Source organism: Zootoca vivipara, chromosome 10 (genome assembly GCF_963506605.1).
Source record: "Zootoca vivipara chromosome 10, rZooViv1.1, whole genome shotgun sequence".
NCBI lineage: Eukaryota > Metazoa > Chordata > Lepidosauria > Squamata > Lacertidae > Zootoca > Zootoca vivipara.
In genome coordinates, this window is record NC_083285.1 from 36,784,828 (window position 1) to 36,806,764 (window position 21,937).

Consider the following 21,937-nt stretch of genomic DNA (forward strand, 5'->3'; position numbering starts at 1 on the left):
GCTATGGTCTACTCTAAACCACTGAGCCTAGGGCAGCGTTTCTCAACCGCTGTTCCGCGGCACACTAGTGTGCCGCGAGACGCTGGCTGGTGTGCCGCGACGTGTGGCGATGAGAAGGGCGATTTGCATTGTCACGTGCCTGGCGGCCGCCAATAAACACCGCTGACCCACCGGAAAGCAATATTTCTCCTCCTCTTTCCCAAAGTTCAGTGCAAACGAGCCTGGCGGCCACCAATGCACAACACTGACCCGCCGGATGGCTTGTGAAGCCTTATTACAGGAGATTGCAACCAACACAGCAATTGGCAAGTGTTTCTTACAGTCATAATTATAGTAAATATAGGGCGGCACAGAGTTAAATTTTTTAAATTTTTTAATGGTGGTGTGCCTCGTGATTTTTTTCACGGAACAAGTGTGCCGTGGCCCAAAAAAGGTTGAGAAACACTGGCCTAGGGCTTGCCAATCAGAAGGTTGGCGGTTTGAATCCCTGTGATGGGGTGAGCTCCCGTTGTTTGGTCCCAGCTCCTGCCAACCTAGCAGTTTGAAAGCATGCCAAAGTGCAAGTAGATAAATGGGTACCGCTCCAGCGGGAAGGTAAACGGCGTTTCCGTCTGCTGCTCTGGTTCGTCAGAAGCGGCTTAGTCATGCTGGCCACATGACCCAGAAGCTGTCTGCGGACAAACACCGGCTCCCTCGGCCTATAGAGCGAGATGAGTGCCGCAACCCCAGAGTCGTCCGTGACTGGACCTAACGGTCAGGGGTACCTTTATCTTTGGAAGCCTGGTGAACTTACTGCATGAGGGTTTTGGGGGAGACCTATGACAGGGGATGCTTTTCTCTGGATATGTTGAACCCAGCAACAACAACAATTGCTCTTCACTGTAAGGTCCTAGGGAAGGTTAAAACAACAGCAAGTACAGTGGTGCCTCACAAGACGAAAGTAATTCGTTCTGTGAGTCGCTTTGTCTTGCGAAGCGCGGTTTGCCGCTGCAAAAAAACAAAAAAACCCGCCGAAAATCTTTGTCTTGCGAAACGCAGCCATAGAAAACTTTGTCTTGCGAGTCACCAAAAACATCGCAAAACGCTTTCATCTTGCGAGTTTTTCATTGCACGAGGCATTCGTCTTGTGAGGTACCACTGTACAGTTAAAAACAAAGTAATCACCTCAAGTGCTGAAAGGCTGTGCAGATGTTGTTGTTGTTGTTTAGTCGTTTAGTCGTGTCCGACTCTTCATGACCCCATGGACCATAGAACGCCAGGCACTCCTGTCTTGCACTGCCTCCCGCAGTTTGGTCAAACTCATGTTCGTAGCTTCGAGAACACTGTCCAACCATCTCGTCCTCTGTCGTCCCCTTCTCCTAGTGCCCTCAATCTTTCCTAGTGCCCTCAGATGTACCGTAGAGCAGATGTACCGTAGAGCAGATGTACCGTAACTCTATAGAAGAAGTTCAGTCAACATGAATTACTGTCAAGCCCCCTTTGCTTTCAGAGAGATGTTTCACTTTCCCACGGCAACCAGCGCACTTACTGTTGGATGAGTTGGCAAAAAGACCGATGTCCTGCTATCTGGACATATATAAATGAAGATCTCATAATGTTGCTCAACATAGGAAGCAGAACGTTGGGTTCGCAGTGGCAAGACACAGTTACTCAACAGTTTTCCAAAGAAAGGCATTTCTATTTGAAATGGCAAGTCAGCTCACCACATGCATGTGACCAATTTTTTTAAAAAAGCTTCTTGTACATTAAGTGCATCCTTTATTAAGCATTGACTTATAAATCTCTGCAACCACTCCTGGGGAAAAAAACAACAGTTTGCTGTTGTAGTGTTGTCCATTATCTAAAACAGCTTGTAAGGCAGAACGGCATTTTGTTGGTGCTGGTATCATAAGGAAATAAGAAGAGTCTGCTGGATCAGGCCAATGGCCTATCTAGTCCGACCCTGTTCTCACCAGACTCACCAGATGCCTATGGGAAGACCATAAATCAGGATACACAATGGTGAAAATTTATCATTGGGATGAGGGTTTCCCAAACTTGGACTACAATTCCCATCAGCCCTAGCTAGCAGGGCCAGTGGTCAGGGATGATGGGAATTGTAGTCCAAAACCAGCTGGAGAACCAAGTTTGGGAAACCCTGATTTATGGATTGAGAACCTGTGACGAGTCTAGATGTTGCTGGTTCAGCATTCTGGATACATTATTATGAAAAGCAAGATGAAAATAGGTTGCCAACCTAGTAAAAAAATAGAAATACACTGAGTATGCACAGTATCACATTTTAAACCAGTGTTGTGGAACATTTTTGGCTATGTGGATCTTATTTGGCAGGTGGGCAGGACATCACATAGTTAGGACTTGAAAACACCTTGCATAGCCAGCCCGGTAGTCTTTGGCTCTACCACTCAGCAGCTGATGGGTGTTAGAGTCAAAGCTTGCTGTAGGGTGCATGATGGAATTCCCTGCAGTGAATCCCCTTCCACACGTGTTCCAGAAAATATAACACATATTTAAAGTAAAGATAATAAAATGAGCATCTGTAACCCAACCAGCCACCCTGGCTATAAAACTGTTTTAATAAACAGGGAAACAAGTTATTTGTTTTTTACCGTTGTAACAATTTTCTTCTCAAAATGTGTCTTCTGTATCATGAAAAGTAAATAAAATCATCATCATTATTTTAAAGTGTAAGGAAGAGTCCCTCAGGCCTTTACTAGTCTGGTCGTTGTAACCTAGAGATGGGGCCCCCCAACATGGTGCCCTTGTGAACCCTGCTTGGTTCCCACCAAGGCCCCCTGCACCTCCCAATTTTTATTTTAAATTGAGGTGTGGTTTTGTTTTTTGGTTGTGGGCTGGTTGCATATTTTGTAGCTCCCAAGACCGTCCCTTAGATTGGTGCCCTTTTGCCCCAAGAGGTTGGGAACTTGAAAGGAATGGGAGCAGTGTTTGCTGCAAATGGAAAATGTTCAGGCTGCATGAGATGTTTAGAAAAGTAAAGCCTCTTCTACAGAGAGCCCTTCTAAAGATGAGCACCTCTGGTCTGCAGGCTTTCTCAGAAGTATTTCAATGGGCGTCCTTCCAGTAAATGTATTTGGGATTGCTGCCTTGGATATGTAACATGAGACTGAATGTTGTAGAATAGGAAATCACACTTGGTGGATATTTTGTGCCTTGTCTAGATATTTTTGTTTTCAATTCCAGTGGTACCTCAGAAGCCGAACAGAATCCATTCTGGAAGTCTGTTTGACTTCCCAAACGTTTGGAAACCAAGGCACGGCTTCCAATTGGCTGCAGGAAGCTCCTACAACCAATGGGAAGCCGCGGAAGCCATATCGTACGTTAGGATTCCAAAGAAAGTTCACAAACCAGAACACTCACTTCCGGGTTTGCTGCGTTCGGGACCCAAAACGTTCGACTCGCAAGGCGTTCGAGATTCAACCTACAACTGTACTTCTAACCCCCAGTTAAAGGACCTGTACAACTATTCAGAAACTTAGATTGCCACACTGGTTGTTTTTTTAAAATACTTTATTTTTTATTTATTTTTATATACCATTAAATCATAAAGAATATATCACAGCAGTTTACAACAATAAACAGACATAAAATGAAACAATAAAATAATAAAGAGTTGAAAACAAGCTTGAAAGCAAAAGGAAATTAAAAACATGTCTGCTTCTGGTATTTTAGCACTTATTGCTACAGCTATTCAAGTTGCCATGGTAACTGTGACGTAGAGCTCCACAATTGTCCTCCTCTCACACTCTTGCCACTGAGGAGTGTTCCTCATTATGTGGTGAGCATACCTTTCCTGGCTTCTCTGTAAACTGGGAAAAGGGGAAAGGGTTCTGCCAAAAATAGAAGTTGCGCAAGGAAGTTCTACAAAAGTCCAATTAGAAATTAAACAATAACTCTTTGCCCCTAGTAGTCTAGTTCACATTTGCATTGGACTTGGGGATGCTGAGGGGCCTTTGTTTCACATCCATGAAGGCAAGAAGCAACATGGTGGAGAAGGAAAACCTAAGAGAGGAACTTGCACCATATCTTGTTTTCTCCTAAAGCCCACATGAGGTAAAACAACACCTCCTTCTTCCACAAATCATCTGCAGGTGCTAGAGACTTCTGCTTTCTACAAATGCCATATGGGAGGTGAGTTTTGTTTCTTTTCCAGCATGGCATTTGTAGAAAGCAGAAGTCTCTTGCACTGATTCTCCTTTGGGGGAAAACTCCATAAATTGTATCCCATTGTTCTACACCTTATATATTACCCATAAAAGAAAGCAAAACCAGCTTTTATCTTGTGGGCGGCAAATTTAGTTGTTGTTGTTGTTGTTGTTTAGTCAAGAGTTATGTGAAAAGAATAAAACACAGTAATATACCCCTCAAGAATAATTTCTTGGACTGCCGTATGCAGACCACATGAATATAAAAGGGTATGCTTGTAATCTGACAAGAATGTTAGCTTAAAGTTAATGAATTTCTTTTTAACATACCATGTGTCAGGTCTAGCTGTTTTCAAAATGGGGTGCATTTTAAGCATAGCTTTCTTTTAAATAGGAATTAAATCACAGAAGTCCTATAAGCCTTCAGATAAATAAGTCTGATGAAAGATTAGCATGGTGAGCCATCTGGCCTGGCCAGGTGTTTTGTGTATACATTCAGAGAATGAGAGAGAGATTTGGCTACAGAAAGAGAGGCAATTCAGTGAATGATGCTGGAAGGAGGGATGATCTCTCTATCACAATCTGGTTTTATGACAGAGTTGTGTTACAGTTAACACATTCCCATCAACACGTTTCTCATGAATTCTGTGTGGCCCAATTCAAAGTACTATAAAGCCTTACATGGCTCCGGACTTCAATACCTTAAGGAACGCCTTTCCCCCATACAAAGCGACCTGGACCCTACACTTGTCATCAGAGGCTCTTTTCTATGTCCCTACTCCCAGAGAGGTTTGGAAGGTGGCAACAAGAGAACAGGCCTTTTCTGTGGTGGCTCCCCGATTGTGGAATACTCTCCCCAGAGAGGCTTACCTGGCACCATCATCACATGGCCTATGTTCTGTAATGTGTTTTTAATGTAGTACACCACCCTGGGATCTTTTGATAAAGGGCAGTATATCAATTGAATTACTGTAATAGTATTAGTAGTAGTATTGCAAGACCAAATCAGATCTGTGCCAAATCTTCAGATGCCTTAAATGGTATGCTATAGGCTTGGAGTATCCTGTTGCATCTTTTTGTGCCATTTAATACTTGCACAACTTGTCTGTTAGCTTCAGTGGAATAAGTGCTAGCTAAAACAAATACACATTTTATAAAGAAGGAATAAGTTTGCACACTGTGGAAGGGCTTCAGGGGGAGGACTACAGTACGATTGCAACTTGCACAGGGGTTACGTTCTGGGGATGATGCATATAAACAAAAACACATATACCTAAACAGCCCCTTTGGAAACACCCCCCCCCCCAACCATCCTTATTTTACAAGAAAGGCAGAGAACTTTTAAGCTCTCAAGACCTGCATACTAAGGTCTGGGATGCTCTTGTGAGATCTCACAGGGCCATCCAAGTTTCCATAAGATATTATTTAGTTATTTATTTATTTATTTATACATACCCCACCCATCTGGCTGGGTTTCCCCCGCCACTCTGGGCGGCTTCCAATAAATACCAAAATACATTAAAATATCACAGATTAAAAACTTCCCTCTGAGAGCATCCCAGAGCCTGGTACCAGCAGAAGGAATTTTTAAGCTCTCCGCCTTGCGTGCCATTGATCTGCAAGATTTCAGACATTCAGCTTTCAATTGAGTAAGGTTGAAATTGCTCGGGTTAATTGTGCATAGGATGCCATCCTACTACATTCCTGCATAACTTCAATTGGACAACATTAGCAGAGAACAGCTATGGAACTTCCCCAGCCCTGTTCGTTCCAGAAGAGTTTGGACTCGTTCCCTCTATCCTGCATCCTTGCTGGCATGACTGATGGTTAGTGATGATGGGAGTCGTAGAAGAACAACATTTGGAGAGCCTCATGTCGGTTACTCATTTGGGGTGAAGATCATCCCCACTGAATGCCTTCTAGCAGCTTCAGCTGGTGGCCCAATGATGACAGGGATAATTTGGCTACAGTAATCTATTCAAAGTGCTGGTTTCCATCTATAAATACCTTTGTGGGAGTGTCTCTACACCATTCAATCTTCCTTTGAGGCCCTTCTCCTGTTTTCCCCTCTGAAGGGGGTTAGGAGGGTGTGTTCTTTTCTGTTTTTTTTTTGTATGGGTTATTGAAATGGTTTTATTGAACACATTGTTTTGTGGATTTATTCTTTGTAAATTGTCTATACTGTATAGTAAGTGAGTGATAAGTCAAATAAATTACAATAATACACAGCAGTAATTGTATTAAGCTGGCTGTGGGTGGTGAGAATTTTAGTCCAACCACATCTGGGGATTAGGTTGAAGAAAACACTTCTTTAAAGCATACCTCTTTTAACTAAGTGTGACATTTGTCATGCAGTTTAGTCCCATTGACACCAGTGGGACTTTTCTTCTTACTGCAACACACACACCCCTCCAGTCCCAACTGGGGTTGTAGTGAGGACAAGGAATTAAAGTTCTGCCCTGGATTGTTTCTGTATTTTAACTTTAATGTATTAATAATATAAATTGGTTAGCGTGTTATATCTCTTGTACACCACCTTGGGATGCCACATTAAAGGTGATCAAAAAATCCTTATTAAAATAAGAACCCCTCTCCATGGCTGTGGTGGCTGGGGCTGATGGGAAACACAGTCCAAAAAAGCATGCAGTTGGGATGACTGGATAAATAAAAGACAGCTGTGCAGAGCCAAATTATCTCACCAGTGTCAACTCTGCCATCACTATGTGTAGTTTAGGCCGTAGATGCTTAGGTTGCTTGGAAGTTAATTTCTGTCAAAATTTTCAAGTGTTGCTGATGGTGTAGTCACACTTTTCTTTCCCCTCCTCTCTTTTGTAGACATGCCTTATTTAATAGACTACATTGTGTGGAGAAGAGGGGAAAAATTATTTCTTTCTTGGTGTTACAAAGTTGTTTTCCTGTCTTGTTTAAAAGTGGTTGTGAAACTTTGTACAGGGGTGAGAGCTGACAAACCGCGTATGTTGATCGCTCAGCATTCCATGCCCTTAACACTTTAGACCACAAACAGCATTGGCAGATGCTACGGGAGCAGCACACATTTTCTTGAAGTACAGCCACAACTTCATGCACACGTGTAATTAATGCCTGGAGCTTCAATAATATGGGAGATTGAGTGGCAAAACACCAAATTATATTTTGTGTTAAATCTGTGTACGAGAGTTTTTTCTTCAGCATCCAAAACACAAACATACCCATGAACCTAATATATAAAATGGTGTTATATGTACTCAAAAACATGATAATCTACCATACATCTTTTTGTAAATGTTGTATAAATGGATCATCATGTTTGTGTGTATAGTATAGCATAATTTGATATATTATTAGGGTTTTGTGTTTGTGTTGTTTTGAGTTGAGCCACTTTAAATGAAATTGAGAATATGATGGAGGGGAAAGTTGGCTGGATTCAATTTCCTGTACTCCCTCTTTACTGTTAGGTGGAATTTAAAAACATTTCTGTTCGGCATTTGATTGCTGAAATATATTGTTCCTGACAACCTTGAAATTATTTACCTGTGAGGATATTTGATCGTTTCTGAATGTTTTCTATTGTTTTGCTGTATGATGCACTTTGGTTCCTTTGGGAAGAAGGAATGTGATTGAAATTTAATTAATAAATAATTGTTAAACAGCACTTTTTTCCTAAAGGGTCCCCTTTGAAAAACATGCAGTCCCCTGTTGCTTTGCATAAACTCCCTTGGATTGAAGATTTGACTGTCTTCAGATGGTTAAAAATTGTAGGTTCCTTTGCTCTTCCTTTCACATGAGCAGGGACACAAGCCTGCAAGCCTAGTTAACCACAGCTTCTTGTTACATTCATTTTGAACCAGGGAACTGTGGTTAATGGCTCCCAATGTTTGCTTCCAAATCCTGGCTTGTTTGAAAGCTGTTAATCATAGCTATCAGTTTAGACATAAAAGGAAGCTATGATTAACTGTGACTTCCTGGGTTGTTTACCAGCTGGTGTTAAAGGTTGAGTGAAATGGGAGAGTATTAAGTTCATGCATATCCTGGCTTCTAAAGCCAAAATCATGATATCTGAATGGGACCCATCACGCCCAGTCAAATTGCTTATTGCTGCAAGTTTTTATCTCCTTTTTAAAATGATATCGAAATGCAGCACAGTTTTTCATTTCTTTGGTTTTTGGCCTTTACATTTCCCTGAATTTATAGTTCAGTTCCCCACCTAATTGTTTATTTGTGTTTGCAATTATTAACTGATCTAATTAAACTGGTCTCCACCCCCATCGTTCAGCCTGGATACTGAGGTCTAGCGCCAAGGACCTTCTGGTGGTTCCCTCATTGCGAGAAGCCAAGTTACAGGGAACTAGGCAGAGGGCTTTCTCGGTAGTGGTGCCTACGTTGTGGAACACCCTCCCATCAGATGTCAAGGAAATAAACAACTATCTGACTTTCAGAATATGGTACATCTGAAGGCAGCCCTGTTTAGGGAAGTTGTTAATGACTGATGTTTTAATGTATTTTAAATATTTTGTTGGAAACCGCCCAGAGTAGCTGGGGAAACCCAGCCACATGGGCAGGGTATAAACAAACAAACAAACAAATTTATTCCTCATTGTGTTACACTCTTTCCTGTAGCTTCCAACATGTAATCTTTAGCTAAGTTCACAGTAAATATGGACTAAAGAACATGTTGCTGTAGTTCTACAGTTAGGAACAGCTAAACTCATGACTGATGAGAAGTTTGCCAGAAGGCATAAATGTTTTCTGTATGAATGCTTCCAGTGTTCAAGTAATACATGCAGTTTGTTTACAGATTTTTCTCCGGTCTTCTGATTCATACTCTGCTTTAAAACATGGCATTTACACCTAAGATATTATTATTTCTCACCCTGATAGGAGAAAATTGGAAGCATCCAAACTTCACCTTAGGGCCGTATTGGGGTGGGGTGGTCATGTGAGTTCAGGAGAAGGCTAGGGTCATTCTCATAATACTAAACTATGGTCTAGCATTGTATCTAAACTGACCCATAAGTTGCCAAAGTTTTGCAATAATACTGTGTGGAGTCCTGCTTGAAGTGTAGCGCTACCTCCCATAAAGAAGCTTTCAGCAGCAAGTTATAGTTAAGGGAGCTTGAAAATAATAAGTTGCATATTTGATAAAATGATGTATACTCATATTTTGCTTCTGTATTTGATTTTTCAGAACAAGATAGCTTGGCCAATCAACAATGCAACTTTGCTGAGCCACTCTGATTTGGTGTCAGTTTATGCCACTGTGGTTCTGAACAAGATTGTTTTGTTTTTGGGAACAAGAAATGGACAGTTGCTGAAAGTATGTGGCTTATGGTTTGTTTCATGGTTTATTTGATGACGCATTGTGGTTGCATTAGTTGATAGAAGCTGCTTGGAATTTTGCATGTAAAAGTGCTAGATAGTTGCTATATTGGCAAATACAGTCGTACCTTGGTTTTTGAACAACTTAGTTCTCGAACATTTTGACTCCCGAACATTGCAAACCCGGAAGTGACTGTTTCGGTTTGCAAACTATTTTTGGAAGCCGAACATCCAGGAGCTTCCTGTAGCCAATCGGAAGCGCTGCTTTGGTTTTCGAATGTTTTGGAAGTCGAACAGACTTCTGGAACAGATTCTGTTTGGCTTCCAAGGTACGACTGTAACTTCTCTTCTTGTATAATATTTGAAAGATGGCTCCTTTCCCCCCCGAGTCCAGTGGCATTCTACAGTGAGGAGGAAAAGTATTTGATCCCCTGCTAAATTTGCCTGTTTGCCCCCTGACGAAGAAATGACCCCCAGTCCATAATTTTAGTGGTAGATTTATTGTAGCTGTGAGAGACAGAATAACAACAGGAAAACTCCCAGAAACCAAGAAGACAAAAGTCAGAGATTGATTTGCATTGTAATGAGTGAAATAAGTATTTGATCCCTTTACAAAAGATGACTTAGTACTTGGTGGCTAAACCCTTGTTGGCAATTACAGGGGTCAGACGTTTCTTGTAGGTGGCCACCAGGTTTGCAAACATCTCAGGAGGTATTTTGTCCCTCTCCTCTTTGCAGATCCTCTCCCAAGTCAGTAAGATTTTGAGGCTGATGTGTAGCTACTCGAACCTTCAGCTCCCTCCACAGATTTTAGATGGGATGAAGGTCTGGAGACTGGCTAGAATGTGATTCTTCTTGAGCCACTCCTTTGTGACCTTGGCCGTTTTTGTTTTTTGTTTTTGTCATTGTCATGCTGGAATACCCATCCTCAACCCATTTTCAATGCCCTGGCTGAGGAAAGGAGGTGCTACCCCAAGATTTGATGATACATGGTCCCGTCCATCATCCCTTCGATGTGGTGAAGGTGTCCTGTCCCCTTAGCAGAAAAACAGCCCCAAAGCATATGTCCCCCTCCATGTTTGACGGTGGGGATTGTGTTCTTGGGGTCGTAGGCAGCATTCCCCCTCCTCCAAACACGGCGAGTTGAGTTGATGCCAAAGAGCTCGTTTTTGGTCTCATCTGACCACAACACTTTCACCCAGTTCTCCTCTGGGTCATTCAGATGTGCATTGGCAAACTGCAGACGGGCCTGTACATGTGCTGTCTTGAGCAAGGGGACCTTGTGGTCTCTGCAAGATGTCAGTCCTTCACGGCATAGTGTGTTACCAACTGTTTTCATGGTGACTATGGTTCCAGCTGTCCTGAGATCATTGACAAGTTCCCCCCGTGTAGTTCTGGGCTGCTTCATCATCGTTCTCCTGATCATTGCAACTCCATGAGATGAGATCTTTCATGGAGCCCCAGACCGAGGGAGGTTGACAGTTATTTTGTGTTTCTTCCATTTGCAAATTATTGCACCAACTGTTGTCACCTTCTCACCAAGCTGCTTGGCAATAGTCTTTAGCCCAGTCCAGCCTTGTGCAGGTCTACAATCATGTCCCTGACTTCATTGGACAGCTCTTTGCTCTTGGTCATGGTGGCTACTTTGGAATCTGCTGGATTGCTTCTGTCGACAGGTGTCTTTTGTACAGGTACTGTAACGAGCTGGGATTACAGGTAAAACCTCTCCCTTACAGTAGGTGCTTCTAATCTCAGCTCATTACATACAGTGCAGATACCAGGTAGCCTGCCATCTGGCTGGTTGATGGGGATCAAATACTTGTTTCTCTTATTATAATGCACATCAATCTCTGACTTTTGTCTACTGGGTTTCTGGGGTTTTTCCTGTTGTTATACTGTCTCTCACAGCTACAATAAACCTACCATTAAAATTATGGACTGGTCATTTCTTCATCTGAGGGCAAACGGGCAAATTTAGCAGGTGATCAAATTCTTTTTCCCCTCACTGACTGTACATAATTAAACAATGCCTTCTCCCCAATAAAAATATTTGTTGGCCTTTATTCAACATTTCCTTGGATCGGTTTTCAGTGAAATAACTTAAATAATGTAATTTCAAAATAAGGTTTTAGGCTGTTTAGTTTATCTAGCTTTTTGAAAAGCTTTTATTGCTGTCATCTTACACTTTTATTGTAAGCACTTTGAATAGCTGACCAAATCGAAAACATACAAATGCTGATCATTAGTCACTGAATATGCATTCAAAATAGGTCCTTGTATCTTTCTTGAGATAATAGTAAAAGAACATGTTCTCTTTCCAGGTAAAAGTATTTGTTAGTTTATCCATGCAGTTTGCTTCTTATCTGTTCATTTGAGGGTCTGCTTGCACAGTGGGACTTCTGCTTCCCCCTTCTCCCCCCAAACATGTCCCCCCCCAAAAAAATCTGTTCCAAATTGCTGATGATGGTGAGGAATAGAGGAACCATAGTGTATTCAAATAGGGCAGATAAATTGGCCCATTTTAACATGATAGTGATTCTTTTTGTTTCCTGTGCTTTTAGGTTATTCTTGATGAAAACATGAAACCAAATTGCCCAGACATTTTGTATGAAATTGAAGAAGAAACACCAATTTTTCACAAACTTGAACTTGACCCTGTGAATAAAGATTACATCTATCTACCATCTGGTAACAAGGTGAGCTAAGAGCAGCAGTCAGCACAAATAGTACTTCTGAAGTTGGCTTTCAGTCATCTGGCAAAGTCCTTGTTAACTGAAGTCCAGGAACCTGCTTTACTTTTGGGCTGTAGAACAGGACCCTGAATATGAGTAGGTGTGGTTTCTAGTCAACAGAGATTCAAAACTATGCAACTGACTTGATTAGTTCTGTGTAACTTTAGAGATTAGCTATCACATCATTTTCTTAGTGTTTGCAGTTGCGTAACTGACTTACATTGTCTTAAGTGAGTACAGAGACTTTTAAGAACTGAGTTGATGGAAACAAGAGAAAACTTGGATGTCATCAGCTTGATGACCTTAATATGATCTCTCTCTCAGCATCTATCATTTATCCATTTATCTATTGAATTCAGGAAGCACCAGGAAGCCCTTGTGAGAAATGTTTGGATGGATGATGAGTAATCACCACACAAGAGAACTCCTTTCAGTCTCTACTCAGATTAGGGAATTAATGCATACATCGCTCACTGTTGCATGTGCATGTTCAGGCACCTTTATCCACACAGATGCTTTCAATCTTACGGCTCCAAAAACTATCTCCTCCTTTCTTGTGCACATTAGTGGGTGGTACTTGATAGGATGCATGTTACTGCACTATGTAGTGTTGTCTCCTTCCCTCAAATATTATTATTTCCCTGAGGTCCATTGTGGATATGTGTGCAGTTATTTCCTTGCCTGTGTATGCACTTTTTTAAAAAAGTACAAATCTGGAATATACCGGTAAGTTTTTTCAGAATTGCACAAAAGTACAGTAATTTTTAAATAGAGTGTAATACTCCAAGCCAGATAAGATTAGGAATCCTTCATATGAAAGACTCCTACTTCCTTTCCTACCTTTTCCTTTGCCATCCACATGCAAGGGCAATTTATATATTTTAACATAGCTGCTCTGTGAAAAACAGCTGGGTTAAAAATTAAAATTCCATGAACATGTCTTTGGGGCTGATGGGGAACAAAATGGAAGAAGTAAACGTGGCAATAGAAACCATCCAGTGAAATGTCATCACACATGTTAAAAGCAATGACGCTTCCCACATAATGAGCTTCAGAGGATCCACATTTTTGTATTGCATTTTCTTTTCCTATTGGATTATCCACAGATTGGCAAAGATTATGTCACCACCAGCTGTCTCCTCATAGTCAAGAAGAGTGATTGGTTGTAGAGAAGGTTTCTTCATGAGCAAAGGACTGTCTAGAATTATAGACAGGACTCTGTAGAGATTTCTTGAGAGGCTGCAGCTGGGCCTAGGGTGGGATTCTGGTGCCTCTGGTTTAAGAGCCTCAGTGCAAGGCTGAGAGAACTGCTGGAACAATGGCTTGCTAACCAACACCGTTTCTTGTACCTGATCCCGACCATCTGTTTACCTGGACCTAGGGTTGCCCCTCAACTCTGTTAAAATCACTGCTTGTCTGGAATTGGACCTTGGATTGGCCATGGAATTTGCAGCTCTCCGTCTGCAATAGCCATGGTTATCTGGAAGGCTACTTGCAGCCTGGGACCCAGCTAGAACAAGTCAGAAAACAAACTTAATTTAGCAAGGGGAGGTGCAGGCTGCCACTTGGATGAGGAGGATGCTGTATGTACACTGCAAAAGTGAGAGAGAGAAATGCAGCTTCAAATCCACATTAAACTCCAGAGTGGAAGAGCCCACAGTGGCATTGCCAATAACACACTTTAGTGTCAAAGACTTGCAGCAGGATTTAATAGGATTAATAGTGGAGTTCAGTTGCTCGTAGCAATCGCCAGCCAGGCAGAAATGGTTATGAGAGACCACACACTCCTTCCAGACCAAAAGCCACATTAGCAGGTGTGCAGAAAGTTGGTGGTTTTTAAGTACTGAAGGGCAACCACACATTCAGCAGCCTTTCCTAGAAACAGAAGTTTAGAGACAAAGGCTGTAACAGGCAGGGAATCTGCATGCAAATTATTTTTGAAGTCCTATGCCACCCTGTTGGCTCTGAATTTAAGTACAAGTGAGCACAGCTGGCAAAGGCCTTGTCACAAGTCCAATTTGCAAATGATCTCCTGCTGATGGTATGATGGATCCAGACAAGGCTAACTTGAAGTGACATGAACAGCATACCTTAGAACAGGCATCCCCAAACTTCGGCCCTCCAGATGTTTTGGACTACAATTCCCATCTTCCCTGACCACTGGTCCTGTTAGCTAGGGTTCATGGGAGTTGTAGGCCAAAACATCTGGAGGGCTGCAGTTTGGGGATGCCTGCCTTACAAGGTTGTTGCAATATTGTAAGAAACTACATTGAATTCCTTTTTTAATGTTACTGATTTGTTTTTCTTCCTATTTCCTGGGTTTATGAAAATTATTTTACATTTTTGAAAATGTTTACTAGAAACATGCAAGAGTGATTTTTTCCCCTTTCCATTTTAGATCTGGAGAACAAAGGTTGCCAATTGTAGCAAGTATATTTCCTGTAAAGAATGTTTAACTGCCATGGACCCTCACTGTGGATGGTGTTATTCATATAACAAGTATGTATTTTCTGCTTTATAGGCCCATATGAATAAATGCTTCATTATTGGTATTTTTTTTCATTCTTGATGCCTTTTTTTAAAAAAATAATAATATTGAATTTTATAACAAATAATGGTACAAATCTAATTCATGTTATTTACAATTATTCTCCCTCCCCTCCTCTCCTCTGGACTTCCCTCAACTCCCCCTCTGTTGAGGTTTTTAGTTTTATTTATTGTATCCTGCTTTTCCTACACAAAAATAAAATCCCTTATCATTTCTCTGAAATATGTTACTCAAATGAAATTGTGAAAGTTCATTCAAATCCTGCCAGTGAATCCAGTCCATTCTGTTGTTTCTGCAAATAAACTGTGAATGGTTCCCAGACTCTTTTGAAGTCCTTTTTGTCCTTCTCTAATAATTTGTCCGTTAGCTAAGCCAATTCTGCATAGTTGATCAGATTTTCTTGCCATTGTTCCTATGATGCTATTTCTTCCATCATCTAATATTGTGCAATCAAGATTCTTGCCGCTGTTGTAGCCTACATAAATAATGTCCATTTTTCTTTTGGTAGCTCTTGATTTGAGATACCTAACAAAAAAGGCTTCAGGGTGTTTTAACAAAATTCATTTTAAACATTTTTTTCCAATTCACTGTATATCATTTCCCAAAATTTTTAATGTCATTCTTGATACCTTGAGGCTGTATCCGCAGTTGTTTTTACAAAGCCATCTTGGATCAGTTTAAGTCTGCAGTGACTCTTCCCATGATGACACTAGCTAATAATATTAATGTAAAGGCAACTCAAGCTTCTCTCTTAACCTTCCCAGGATATTTGTGTTAGTATTCTAATTGGGCTAAGACAGAATCCTGGGGCCAAATAACTTTGAAATTCTAAAACAACAAGAAGACCATAACATTTATTTGCTTTAAAATTATTTTTTTACAAAGTTTGAGCAAAAACGAGCGATAAGACACAATAGTGACAAGCCAGTAGCCGAGCAGTAAATAAGAATTTAGTGTTTTACTAGCATGCAGTAAGACGCTTCTTAAAAGGACACCTATAATTGTGGTTAGCAGGAAGGAGATATTTGGATAGTTGCATTAAGTTCTCATACCCTATTTTTAATTTGAAATTTGAGAAAGACCATAATGATATATTCTCATAAGACTGAAAAAGTCATAGAGTGGTCCCAAGGAAAATAATGTAAATAAATTTTCTTCAACACTGACTTTCCAAAACTTATATCTACTCTTGGGTCCGTGGCTTCGAGGGACAATGGCATCACAAGCCATGAGAAAGAATCAATGGGTGTAACTGGTTTTTTATGGTTTTAAAGACAGAAATGCAGCAACAATAAAGCAATAAATTTTGATTGGGTTAATCAGTTCTATCTCCCACAAATTTGCATAGCTGGCCAACAGGGTTGGCTTGAAAGGAAATGATGGAATAGATGTTCATTGTTTGATGTACCTATCTTTTTCAAAGCTAAATATCTGGAACACGATTTCTCAGCTTATTAAGAGCTGAGAAGGCACTTTAGAAATGTTCAGTCAAGGTGGCCACAGTTTGGCTAGGAGATACAAATAATGCAGACATATATAATTAAAAGTGTTGGTGCTGAAAGTGTTGGTGCTGACCTTTAAAGCCCTAAACGGCCTCAGTCCATTATATCTGAAGGAGCATCTCCACCTCCATCGTTCTGCCCGGACACTGAGGTCCAGTGCCTAGGGCCTTCTCGGTAGTGGCCTCCGCCCTGTAGAATGCCCTCCCACCAGATGTCAAAGAGAAAAACAACTACCAGACTTTTAGAGGACATCTGAAGGCAGCCCTGTTTAGGGAAGCTTTTAATGTTTAATAAATTATTGTATTTAAATATTTCTGTTGGAAGCTGCCCAGAGTGGCTGGGGAAACCCCACCAGATGGGTGGGGTATAAATAATATATTATTATTATTTTATTAAGTGATTTCTCTATTTCTCTCATGCATATATTTGGGGTTTTTTTCAGCTGCACTTTAAAAGGGGAATGCCCAGTTTCAAATAACATAATGAACTGGACAAGCATTCCATATGGAACAGATAAATGCTTGAAAATCTACACATCTAAGCATTACAGAGGTGAGGTATGTTAAACATCATTTTCATTTCATTTATAGTATAACTGCACTACTTAATACATTATTTTTACAAATGAGAGAATTTTACCTGGCAGTGTTGAGCTCTCTCAGTACTCTGGTCTGACTGAAACATAATAGTCCAATCCTATGCTGCTTACACCTTTCTCCTGGTGTAACAATGGGGTTCTTTGTGGGTGAACCTGGGTAAACAAAACCCTATTTATTTTTATGTACACAAAAGCATGTATCTGCCCCAAGCTTCCATATTTGGCATCCTCTTCAAACCATCTTGTAGACAAGTAGTTCATCCTACTTGATAAATCCAATATATATGGCATACTGGCAGAATCCCAGCCTCCCATACTTGCGGATCACACTGTGTCAGTTTGCACACACACAGCAGGATTGGGACCCCTAACCGAACTTCCTTGGGTGGCTCCAGTTGTTTGGTGCCTTGCACAAAAGGAAAGCCCAAGCTGTGAAGGTGCAGGTGAATCCTTGTTAGAGCAATCGTGATGTATTCTGATGCTCCCTGCTTTCTGCTTGGAATGGTTTTAGATCATGTTGCTATAATGTGAAACGGTTAATGGTTCCCTCATGCTGGATATGGATTCCTATAACCATACTCTACCTCCGAGGGGTGGCACTGATGTGGAAAGAACACGGACATACTTTAAAACAGGATTTGTTAATCTCTTAAAGTACACTCACATGTCCGGGTGGACTGTCTGCCTGAATCATTGATCACTGCAGAGTGTAGGGAAAGTAGAGCGAAGCCGGGTTCACCCAGTGGGACAAAAAAGAAACACACGCTATTCTGACTTCTGTTGGTAGTATTATTCTCCCATAACGTTGGCTCTTCAGCATCCTTGTGGATGACAAATTGTGCGCCAGCCTTGAGCATGATGCTGTTTGACCTCCTGCCTCTGAAACTATTTCTCTCTTCTCTTCCTGTTGTTAGTCATCATTTAGACATACTGATATAGTTCATGGTTAATGCAAACCAGGAATCTTCCTGACCATATATTGAAGCCAAGGTTTGAAGCAGATTTACAAACACTGGTTGGTATGAATTCTGGTTTGCATAAAACATGGTCTACATGATGTGTAGAATCATCGTCATTCTAGGGAGAGAAGGAAGTGGGAGAATCATTCTGTATAAATCTCATGACTTCCCAGTAGGAATCATTGGGTGTGATGAATGGAGTTGGGCAGATTGCAGCAGCTCCTACTATTCAGCCAATTAAAAGTTGGTGGTATGTTTTCAATTGTTTCTTGCCATTTACTTTTTATCTAATCTTTAAGTAGCCTATCAACATTTGCCCTGAGAGTTTAACTCTGATTCTCTTGGAAGTTCCTCCAGATTATCATCTAAGAGGTGAAGAAATCTTATCAATTTCTCATTCCTTTAGATTTCTGTAACTGCAGTTGGAAATTCTGAAGGGCCATTCACTTGCAAAGTGATAGATGTGAATACCAAAAAAATTCTTTGTGAGAATGTGAAGGAAGTCATCATGAACTGTTCTTGCCACCTTAAGGCAGCTGATGTAGTCGGAAAAGGCAAGTTTTCTTCATATTTTACCTACAACAACTGGAATGTTTTGTTGTATGGAATGTGTGGGGATCTATATTTGGCCTGTTTTTTAATTACTGTGCTTGAGGCGGGTGGGGGGAGGATAAAGCCATGTTGGTTCTGAAAGAGGAAGCTTTGAAAGTGTGTTATGGATTGCTGTGGTTGGATGTTGGAAGAGAGGTTGGCCGATGTTTGTGGTTGGTATACGCCTGGCTACTATTTTATCATGTCACACTTGTCAGTCTTTTCTTGTGTGTGCAAGATTGGGGAAGATGTCTGGCACCAAGATGAATGCCAGTTCCTGAAACCAGCCCTGAATCCCAAATCTTGTGTTGACAAGATAAAGACTATTTAAACTACATTAGGAAAAAGTTGCTATAGAAGACTGAAGACTAATTGTCATGCAAGAGAAACGTGACCCATGTTATCAGCTCTTTGGAAATTCATCTTCACTTAAAAGAGCAGCATAAACAGAACAAATAATTAAGTAATACAATTATCTGTGGCATACCCTCTTCATTTATGTCTGCTCTATGCATGGGTATCTGCAGGAAGATAAATGGGATAGCCTCTTCACCCAATGAGCCTTAATCAACATATTCCTGGCTTTCATTTTTTAAAAGTAAAAACGTAGTAAGTTTCTGGCATTTTATAATTTGACGGATGAGTTAGACTGTGCCGGCACTATTCTTCTCATTTGCTTCTGCAGACACTTTTTATATGATTTGGCATTCCTTTATGACATATTCAGCAGAAAAAAAATATTTTCAAGATGTCCCTTGTCACTAGCATGGCAAATCTGGAACTATATTTGATGATCTAATGAAGTTGATAGCCTTTACTTGGACTTTGTTATTTTAACTCATTCCACATGCCTATTTTATAGTTTAGTTTTTCATCTTTTAATTTTCATCTGGTGTTATAGTTGTTCTTTCTATTTTATACACATTATAAAATGAAATAATAATAATAAACTTTACAAAGAAGAAAAAAGAAATACTAGCCAATGAAATTTAATAAAGGAGACCTAACCAATTAGTCCAAGAGAAGGCAAGAGTAAAACACCCTTAATCAAAAGTATTGATTTATTGTTAAGCTTCTTCTGTTGGTCTTCCCTGGCAAATAAGTGATTGCTGCTCCATAGAAAACAATTTGATTATACAAGATTTTAAGGTAGCTGTGATTTGGGACAAGTGTGCCAGTCCAAGAACAAAAGATAACAGCAAAGAAGGAGTTCATGATTTTTCTATCACAGATGTAGTAATAAAATAACCTTTTATATGAAATGAGTTTGTAAATATTTTAAAAATTACTCTGCTAGTGCCAGCGCAGATAAAGTCAATCAGTGTTAATAGCTATATTGCAGGGGGCAGGACTATGGCTGAGATAGTATGGGGTACGCCAGCCCTACAAAGTAGCCCAGATTTGTTACACCCATTTTGCTGAAAGGAGGGAGGAGGCTGTCTTTTTTAAGTTGTGAGAGGACTTTGAAATTGATTGTAGGAGGAGTACAATTAAGAGCTAGAGGAAGTGAAGGCAGCTAGGCAAAGAACTAAGACTTTCAGCAGTGAGTGGAAGGATGTTCCCTGGATGTTTACTCATTGAGAAACAACAGATGGGTGGATCTGACATACAGGTTGCTCAGGGACCAAATCTAACTAGGCCTTTCCATTGCAGAGTCATCAGTGCTGCCAGATATTTTGACCTGTTCTCTGATGCTAGTTATGTTTGTCTATTTATTTGGAGTATTTTCCTTTCCCTCCTTGGAAAAATTCCTGGGGACTCCCTTGTATCCACTTTTAAATCAATTGTATCTCAATAACTCATTATATATATATGCTTGTGCCCAATATATAAAAATGTTTCCTTTTTCCTTTTCAGTTGCTCAAGTATTACTCATCTCTAATTCACAGACTTTATCGGAAATATTTAAATACGACTGCTCATTAGAGAAAACGTAAGAGATGTTTACATATCTTTTTTGTGGGTTGTGGAACAGCTTCTTTAGGGTGCTTCCACATTAGATGTTTCCTCTTGAATTGTCACTCTTTGTTCTCTGTACTGTTACAGGACATCTACACAGTGTCATCATAAATGTGTTATCTTGTATTCTCCCCATGGTACTTTCACCTCTTTTGAAACTGTTTTTGGGGATAATCTCTCTTTTTTTGAAGGAACAGAACATAGTGCAATATCAGCAGATGCAGTGCTAAGTTGAAATACGCTTCTGTCTTTTTGAAGAAAAATAATTGTAGATCAGTTATATAGAAAACACCCATTGCATGCAGAACGTCTCAGCTTCAGTCCCTTATATCTCTAGGTAGGGCTGGGGAAAATCCTTTTTGGAACCCTGGAAAACCATTGCCAATCAGTGTAGGACCAACCTTCCCTGCTAGATGTTTTGTGTGATGACCACAGGCCATATTGAGTGGGCCTGATGGCAGCTGGAGCTGAACATCTGCACAGCACCAGACTGGAGAAGACTGGTGCAGACAATGCTGTTGATCATTCAGGCATCTGAGACTATTCCCAGGTCTCTACTCTTCCGTACTGTGAGGGACAAGGGATATCGCGAAGTCCCTCCCCTCCTGAGTTCAAGCCCATCCCCGAGCACAGGGGAAAGCAGAGGGAGCTCCGATTCCAGTGGGGAAGCAGGAAGTCGTGTCCGAGGCTCAGGCAAGGTAGCGGAGCCAGGGTCCCAGGTGGGACAGGAAGGGGCGAATAAGGGGGGGAGACCCATCCCCCCAACTCCGGAATTACGCAGAAAGAGGAGGGGAAAGAGGATGGGTCTGCCAAAGCTTTTGTGTTGGAGAAAGACGCGCCAAAAGCCATTCGGAGGTTCTGAAACCGAATGACCACATCGATCCGTGTAAATAGCAATGATTTCAGCACTGTAAATACGCAGCACCAATAAAAGAATAAAATGCAGAGCTGCGTAGCGTCGTTACTCTGAAGTAGCCTGCTCCGGCCACTGTGACACGTACATTTTTAGTAATGTTATTTTTTTTAAAGTCAAAATAACACCTTCACCCATATTTTAAATCTATATTTGTATAATTACACTTACATGAAAAAGCTATATAGTGCAAAATGTTAAATAGATAAAACACTGTTTTTCTGGTTGGTGCCATTTCAGTTAGCTTAAAAATTATTAGCACAGTAGCAGTTAAGGAAGGGGAAGCGATTTTTGGTAAACATGGAAACCCCCCCCCCAGTGTGTGTATGTTTTGAAAATAAACATCGTGCTAAAAGGGTATGCCACCTACATAGCTGTATATGACACACACAAGTATGGATGATGTATAACAGGATGTACATTTTTTTTTTGTAAAGTGTGAGACTATCTGAAGAGTTTTGCTATTCTGCATGTAGGGTGGAGGAAGTGCAATCTCTATATAACACTTGTCAGTCTGGAAGCAACCTTAGCAATTAATAAGCCTTATGGGTAGGCTTGTTGTTTTGCTTGGAGCTATTATTAGCACATAGATTTATAACCGTACTTGGCCCATGATACATTCTTTTGCTGAAGCATCACTTTAGATCTCAGCTCTG

At 40.7% G+C, this 21,937-nt stretch overlaps 1 protein-coding gene across 1 annotated transcript in view; it reads left to right on the forward strand.

Moving 5' to 3' along the window:
• The window catches only part of PLXNC1 (plexin C1), a 63,749-nt gene that overhangs the window by 3,188 nt on the left and 38,624 nt on the right, over positions 1-21,937 (forward strand). Inside the window, exons 2-7 of the mRNA XM_060279702.1 lie at positions 9,349-9,477; positions 12,041-12,175; positions 14,610-14,710; positions 16,704-16,818; positions 18,225-18,372; positions 20,267-20,342. Coding sequence (XP_060135685.1) covers positions 9,349-9,477; positions 12,041-12,175; positions 14,610-14,710; positions 16,704-16,818; positions 18,225-18,372; positions 20,267-20,342 — 704 coding nt within the window. The remainder of the gene's footprint in view (positions 1-9,348; positions 9,478-12,040; positions 12,176-14,609; positions 14,711-16,703; positions 16,819-18,224; positions 18,373-20,266; positions 20,343-21,937) is intronic.